The sequence below is a fragment of the Globicephala melas genome, chromosome 6 (genome assembly GCF_963455315.2).
Source record: "Globicephala melas chromosome 6, mGloMel1.2, whole genome shotgun sequence".
Taxonomy (NCBI): Eukaryota; Metazoa; Chordata; class Mammalia; order Artiodactyla; family Delphinidae; genus Globicephala; species Globicephala melas.
The window spans coordinates 14051544-14059560 of record NC_083319.1 but is presented as its reverse complement, the minus strand read 5'-3'; the positions used below and the strand labels follow the sequence as shown (position 1 = coordinate 14059560).

The following is an 8017-nucleotide window of genomic DNA, read 5'->3' as shown; positions in this document are numbered from 1 at the left end:
GATGTCACTGAACATCGGCATCAGACAAAATGGATCAAGACAAAAAAAAAGAATGCTCCATAATCATGTTTGAGCAGAGAATAAAACAAGAATATAATCTGAAATGCAAGAATGACCAAATATCCCCCTTTCCTGACTAATGTGAGGGACTGCTTCTTCTTTTCTTCCCAGTTAGATAAGAATTAATATGCTCAATCAGAGGATTACCTCTGCTTCCTGACAGCATCCATCCCAGAGCAAAGCCCACCTCCCTGAACCCTCCCCAAATAATCCATCACAAGCCCAAATCCTATAACAAGTTCTTTCTAACATCCATTGAGTGAGAAGCTCCATAAACTCAACTTTGTTGAATTTCCATCAGCTTTTGTCTGGTTTACTGCAGTAACCTCCTAACTGGTCTGTTCTGACCCTTGCCTCATTTTCAGTGGAGCAGTAGCATGATCCTCCTAACAGGTAAGACAGACCATGTCACTGCTCTGCTCCAAGCCTTGGAGTGACTCCCCTTTCCCTCTGAGTAAAACCAGCACCCTGTCCATGACCTGCACAGTCTTGTCCTTGTGACCTCTCTGACCTTGTCTCCCCCTACTTCCCCTCTGCTCAGTCTGCACCTGCTACGCCAGCCTCCCTGCTCTTCCCGGAACATACCAGGTGTGCTCCTGTTTTCAGCTCGGGCACTAGGTGCTCTCTCTGCCCGGAACACTCACCCCCCCAGATCACCACATGGCTCACTCTTACCACCTTCAAGTCTTTGCTCGAGTCTCACTTCTCACTGAAGCCCACCTTGACCTGACCACTCTGTTGAGCTGCAACCCCTCTCTCCACCACTCCCAATCTCCCTTAGTCTGGGGCTTTTTCTTTTTCCCACAGCTCTTATGACCTGCCAACATTCAAGGTCAATCCCCTAATTATTGACTTTATTATTTACCGCACGTCTCCGGCCGCTGGAATCTAAGTTCCACAAGGGCAAGGATCTAGGTACCAAGCTCCTAGAACTGGGCCTGACCTGCAATGACCCATCAGAACATATTTGTTGGATGTTGCTGAATAAATGAGCATCACAGGGGCTGGAAAGTAAAACTGAGCATGACTTTGGCTTAGAACCCCTCGCTGAGAAATAAGGAGTCAAGCTCCCTGCTTTAAGCTTGGCTGGTTGTAAATTCCACATATTTTCTTAAGACAGGGTTTCCTAAACTTCAAGTATGTACATGCCAACCTCATGAGTTTTGCCCTTAGAACAACCTATACTTTTATTTACTTAAAAACTCCTTAAATATACTTTTTGACAGATAAATTTATTTTCAAAGAGAATTTTATATCATGGCTTTGTTGTGCTCGTTGTATAGTTTTCTAATACATGTTAAAATAAGCATATAACTATTTACCACCTAAATTGTCTTGCTTACCCCCAGTGGAAACCTGCCTTGTGCTTTTTCCTTCAACCAGAAAGACCCTCCTGTCCCTCTCTACCTACCCAAATCCTGCTGTCCATCTCCAGGAAGCCTTTGGAAGCTCCTCCAACTCACATACTCATTCACGTTTCTGAGTTCCCTCCACATTTATAGGAAGAAATACATACCTAACATCTGGGTGCTTACATGCCACGTAGTCTTGTTTTCTGTTTCATAAGATTGTAAAATTTCTTCTTGGAGCTCTAGATAAAAGAGGCATTAGACTGTTTCAACTCCCTTGTTTCACAGGCCATCAGAAAGGTGAAGAGGCTTGTCCCAAACCCCTGCCAGGGGCACAGCCATACTAGAACCCGGGTCTCCTGATGCCCCACACTCACTGGTGAATCCACAAGCACTTGCTGAGTCCCTAGAATGTGTCTGGCATTGTGCCAGGAACAGGAGACAGTGATGAAGAGAAAGGACCCAGACCTTGCCCACATGGAGCTCACAGGAGAGCCAGGAAGCGGCACACCAAAGAACTATACATGAGTAAGTAAATAATTGCAAGTGCCTTGGAAGAGAACTGCAGGGTTGAGGAGGGGCCCTGCTGTGTGGAGGGTCAGGAAAGCCTCACTAAGCACGTATGTTTAAGTACTTAGGAGTTTGCTGAAGAGGAGCTGGTGGATTTCTCAGGGATCCAGGCTCACTCACAAAGGCCTGCTTTGATGTTTGGAAGCTCAGCTGCATTGTGGGTTAATTAGGCCGCTGTGGCTGACCTATTTGAAACAGTGCTCAAGGAGAAGGTGATGTGATGACTCAGAGACACTGGTGCCTCGGGGGTGCTGCAGTGGTCCTACCCACCCTGCTTTCAGCAAGAAGGTGACAGGAGGCACTTCAGGCCTGCTCTAGAGGGGCCCTTCATCCCTCGCTGGCAGAGAGTTTGGGCATATTGGACACACTGGTTGTTTTTGCCAAGGGAGTGCCTACAATGTGAGTTTTGACATTAACAAAAATAAATCCTTAGTTCCTGGAAGTGGAAAATCTTAGTTTAACTTAGGAGGCACACTGCAGGGCCTTGTGTAGTTTCACCTAACTGGTAAGGGGCAGATTTTTCAAAAAGGGAATGCATTTTAGTCACTATTACCATTTCACCCAGAGTTTATGTTTCCTTGTAATATTTCAGTGGGGCTGGTTAAACTAAATCTAAGAAACTCCACCTGCATCCTGACTTGGTCTTAGGAAATTAAACCCGACGAGCAATAGGATGGGGCAGAGAGGTGGAAGAGGGATGTATTTAGACTGTGAGTGAGCCTTGGGGTTTGGTCTCCCACTCTGCCCCTTACTAGGCTGGGAAAATTGCTTCACTTTTCTGAGCCTCAAAGTCTTCATCTGTAAATGGGGATAATAATAATTTCTGTACCTCGTGAGATTCTGGATACATTAAATGGGAATGCATGTGAGAATTCTTCCATAGGATCTCAAGTGCTGCAAAATGTCACTTAAAAATGAGCCTTCTGTTAGAAATCCTCATTTATAACCCCGCAGTGGAGGCTCAGAGACCTGGTTAGGGCTCCTGATTCCCACTAGATTTCTCTTCATTAGGTTGCTTGCCTTCCAGGAGAACAAGTTCCAGGGGAAATGAGTATGTGCTGGGTGGGTGGGGAGGGGAGTAGAGGGGTCCCCATGAGGGTAAGGAGAGGGCAACAGGAGGGGAGGGGGCAACGGCAAGTCTCCTACCTTCTCAGGTTGCTGAGGGCTCTGAGGTGAGGCCTTCTCAGATCTCCCGGGCTGCTTTCTCTACCTCTCTCAATTTGCCTGTCTTTGTGTGGTTGAAGCTGACCTAGCATAAAATAACACGCTTTTTCGCACATTTTGAAAGCAAAGGCAGGCTTTAATGATCAGTCTTCTGTTCCTTGGTATTTTCTTTCAAGCAAAGGCCATGTTTTTGTAAGATACTACATTTCAATGGGGCTATTCTTTCATCCCCAGCAAACATTCCTGAGTGGTAGGTTTTAGGAGGGTTCCAATTTATTGCTTCTGGTGTCCAATAACCTTGGAATGAGTGTCTGTCTCCATGCCCCCCAAGGACATGTTATTTCAGAGAGTTACTGCTCTTAAAATCGTTCTCTAATAAAAGCAAGTGTCCCTAATTCTAAGTAGAGTGAGCTCTCCAAATAAGACCAGCTGTGAACGCTCGAAAAAAAAAAAAAGGAAGAAACTTCAACAGGAGTCTATAGTGAAAACTGGATGCAGCTGACCTTCTTTAGGCATTTTCACAGCCATTTAAAAAGATGTCTTCAGTAAACTCATCTAGATTCGCTAAAAATGCTTGGCAAGATGGACACCCGGTGTCTGTGGGCCAATATTCAATCCAGGTCAAGGAATCTAACGGGTAGATGTACCTGCCAAGAAATAATGCAAACAAAGCATTTGTGATGATGGCCACAGAGAGAGAAGAGCTGAATTCAGCTGAGGCCAGGCTGCTCAGGTGCCCAGGGATCAGGTTGCCGGCCAAACACTTCTGGACCCGTCTCTCCCCAGGAAGGTCCACAAAACCCTGGGGATCATAAGCTGCTTGGGGCTCCCATGGTTAAAGGCAGGAACAGCATCTGTTTCAATGTCTATTTTTAAAAAACAGATAATAAAACGTGTATCCAAACACTGTCCTCTTTAAAACACAACAGCCTGAGAACTTACTGAGGGAACACATGTGGTAAAGGGGGGTCAATGAGCACCCCCAGATTCACTGTCAGACCTGAGCACTCAATTGGTTTATCCTCAGTGCGTCCTTAGCCACCCTGGTGGTTTTGAGGAGCTCTTTGTTTTAAACTCACATTATTTCATTTATGCTCCTAATGGTTTGCGTATTAACAGCAGGGCACGGAAGAACACGCAGTGTGTTTAAGAATAAATTGCACTCTGTTTTGGAGGGAAGATCAGAGACTCCAAAATATTGGTGACTTACTTGAAATGGAAATTGTATTTTATCTGCAGGGCCTCTTTACCCATAATTAAGTACTGTTTTCCTTCTTCCAGGTCAGCGTTAACACAGGTTGTCTTTTTAATGAAGGTGATTTCAGAGTCTTTCTCAGCAGCAGCTTCTCCTGAGAGACACACAAATAAGGTTATCACATTCTTGTCACAATGTCAAAATTATTAACTCTTTCGAGAATTCCAGTTCCTCACGGCTATTTATTATTCAGTGTAAATTTCTATTGACAGGCTAATGGCTATAGGCAATGTCCATGTGGTTAACACTTCGGACTCTGCAATATTATGACATAGTGTGAGTGTGTTTTGTGTTTGGTAATTGCAATCATTGTTGCTTTTGTTGTGGTCATCCATTTACAATGCTTGGTGTCAGTTTATTTATCTCTTGTAAAAATAAAATACAGTGTGTGTGTGTGTGAAAAAAAAAAAGACTTCAGACTCTGGGATTAGGCTCCCCAGGCTAAACCCCAGCTCTTCCACTTCCTGGCTGTGTGACCCCAGACAAATGAAGCTCAGACCCCTCATCCAAAAAATGGGCATCACAGTAAAACCTACCCTGCAGAACTGTTGTGAGATTAAATGGGTTACTATATGAAAAGTGCTTAGAACACAGTAAGCAATATATAAGCGCTTTTCATTATTACTCTTGTAGAACCAGGAATTAAAAGAACCTCTTTAGAGTTGAACAATATTAATCTCCATATGTTACACAGGAAAATAAAAAAGGATTTGGTAGCTGGCAATGGGCAACTTCGTAGAAAAGTGCAAGACATGCGAAAGACTAGAAAATTTTAAGGAGGATAACTTTAGGATTCCCACAGAACTAGTATGTAGCCAAGAAGTTGGCTCCCTGCCTGGAATGCATTCCTCTTCATGTTGGCCTGTTGAATGTCTACCCATCTTTAAACGCATCTTCAGTTCTCACAGTATCCAGTAAACATTCCCTGATGCTCTTTGTCAAAAGTATCTGTCTTCCCCTTACTCCATTATACTTGAATTTCTATCATAATGTTTCACTCCACATGCCTGATTCCTCTGCTAGGCTGGAAACTTTTTGAGTCCAGGACAGGGAATTCATTGCTATAAATTCAGGACTGATATCCAGTTATTAAACTCTGGCAGAGTCATACTAATTATTAAATCCTCGGGCTTCCCTGGTGGCACAGTGGTTAAGAATCTGCCTGCCAATGCAGGGGACACGGGTTTGAGCCCTGGTCCGGGAAGATCCCACACGCCACAGAGCAACTAAGCCCGTGCACCACAACTACTGAGCCTGCGTGCCACAACTACTGAAGCCCGTGCACCTAGAGCCCATGCTCCACAACAAGAGAAGCCACCGCATTGAGAAGCCCGTGCACCGCAATGAAGAGTAGCCCCACTCGCCGCAACTAGAGAAAGCCCACGTGTAGCAATGAAGACCCAATGCAGCCAAAAATAAATAAAGAAAAACATTTTTTAAAATCCTGAAAAAATTCTGAACCTGTTGCTAAATAGCATATAATAGTAATGCATAAATGGTAAACTTTAATTAGTACTATAAATTCTAGTGTACTCATGTTAGTTCAAGCTAATGTTCTTAGGCTCTCCCGGTGACCATTATTACATGACTTCCTGTTGCAGCAACATCTAAACACCCTTCCCAGTACGATTTGCCAAGTCAGCCCCTGTCATGGTAAGCAGTGTGGCTGCAGGGGGGCTTATTATTTTTTAAAACCTTTTGTTACGGGAAACTTCAAGCATATTCAGAAGGGAGAATAATTAATCAACCTCAGTTTCAACAATCACTCATCTTTCTTTCATTTATACCCTCACCTACTCTATGCATCCTGTGCTTTAGGAGAAACACTAATCATAGGATAATAACATCATTATCCTTGAACCACATAGTTGCCCTTGATTCTAAGTAGTTTAGTTTTTATTTTGGTTTATTGTTAGTGAGCAGCAATTCTTTTGTAAATGGTAAGTGTGTGGTGTTTTAATATTTATATGAATTCAAAATCTATATATATTAAAAACTAACACCCAGAATGACTAGATAACAAAGTATGCAAAATTTTCTTAACATTTCCTTTTAACTATCATAAATATGAATCTTCTGAATTGACAGGAGAACAAAGAAGAAATGATATCAGTAAAGAACTGCAGGGATTTCCCTGGTGGCGCAGTGGTTAAGAATCTGCCTGCCAATGCAGGGGACATGGGTTCGAGCCCTGGTCCGGTAAGAGCCCACATGCTGCGGAGCGGCTAGGCCGGTGTGCCACAACTACTGAAGCCCGCATGCCTAGAGTCCGTGCTCCACAGCAAGAGAGGCCACTGCAATGAGAAGCCTGCGCACCACGGCGAGGAGTGGGCCCCGCTTGCCATAACTAGAGAAAGCCCTCATGCAGCAACGAAGACCCAAGGCAGCCAGAAATAAATTTATAAAAAAAGAGAACTGCAGGGACTTCCCTGGTGGTGCAGTGGTTAAGAATTCACCTGCCAGTGCAGGGGACACGGGTTCAAATCCTGGTCCAGGAAGATCTCACATGCCACAGAGCAAGTAAGCCCGTGCGCCACAACTACTGAGCCTGCGCTCTAGAGCCTGTGAGTCACAACTACTGAGCCTGTGTGCTGCAACTACTGAAGACATCGCTCCTCGAGCCCATGGTCTGCAAGAAGAGAAGCCACAGCAATGAGAAGCCAGCGCAACTCAATGAAGAGTAGCCCCCGCTCACCACAACTAGAGAAAGCCTGCACGCAGCAATGAAGACCCAATGCAGCCAAAAAAATTTTTTAAAAAACAAACAAAACTGCAGCTTGGGAATCATCTGATGCTGCAGAAAATTCAGAACAGTCTGGAACGTCTTTTGATAGTAGGCAAGAATTGATACAAAATAAGTAATTTGTATTTCTGGAATGAAAAGCACTTGATTATTTCAGTAAAAATAGGAATGGCTTATTATTGCTTATGATGCGAACGTTGTATGCAAAAAGTGCTTGAAAATTGGGTTGTGAAAAGATCAAAGTACTAAACGCTTACCTATTTTGTCAGAATGGCAATCATGTTTCAAATAAGGAATACTTGTGATCATCAATGAGAAAAAAATAACATCACAAATCAACTTCATACAGTAAAACATTTGAAATAATAAAAATCAGAAAAAATGTTGTCAGAGTATTGATCAAGCAAAGAAAAATTTGGAAACTACTAGAATTTTAAACTCTAGTGTATGGTTAAAAATAATCAAACATTTTCAGAGTTGAAATACTTGATAACATTTCAAAAAAAACAATGTAAACATATTGCCACAATTTAGATTTATGGTCCTACTTACTGCAAAATTTATATCTACTGAAATGAGAACACAGCTTTTTGAAAAATATAAATAAGGTAATAAAATAAAATTTCAATCATTGAGAAAATCAACTATTTAATATAACATGTGTTTTAAATAACTTAAAATGAAAAATTAGAGACTTTGAAGATGGCTTAATGGGTTTTGTTGAACTCAAGGTACTGGAAGGAACAACGGGACAGCATATCAAACTGTTTGAGAAAAAAGGTGTCAATGAGAAATATTTACATGAACACCTTATTGGTGCAAATGTAATGCCAGGGAGAAGTCTGGGGCTTCAGTAAAAATCCTGAAATTTCCAGC

General features: G+C 42.8%; 1 protein-coding gene across 1 annotated transcript in view; it reads right to left on the bottom strand.

The window, feature by feature from the left end:
• Window positions 1-3278: 3278 nt before the first annotated feature.
• Window positions 3279-8017, bottom strand: part of C5 (complement C5) — a 77809-nt gene continuing 73070 nt past the window's right edge. Inside the window, exons 40-41 of the mRNA XM_030858828.3 lie at window positions 4354-4492; window positions 3279-3790 (exon numbers count right to left, since the gene is read on the bottom strand). Of these exons, the coding sequence (XP_030714688.1) occupies window positions 3652-3790; window positions 4354-4492 (278 nt within the window). The 3' untranslated portion in view covers window positions 3279-3651. The remainder of the gene's footprint in view (window positions 3791-4353; window positions 4493-8017) is intronic.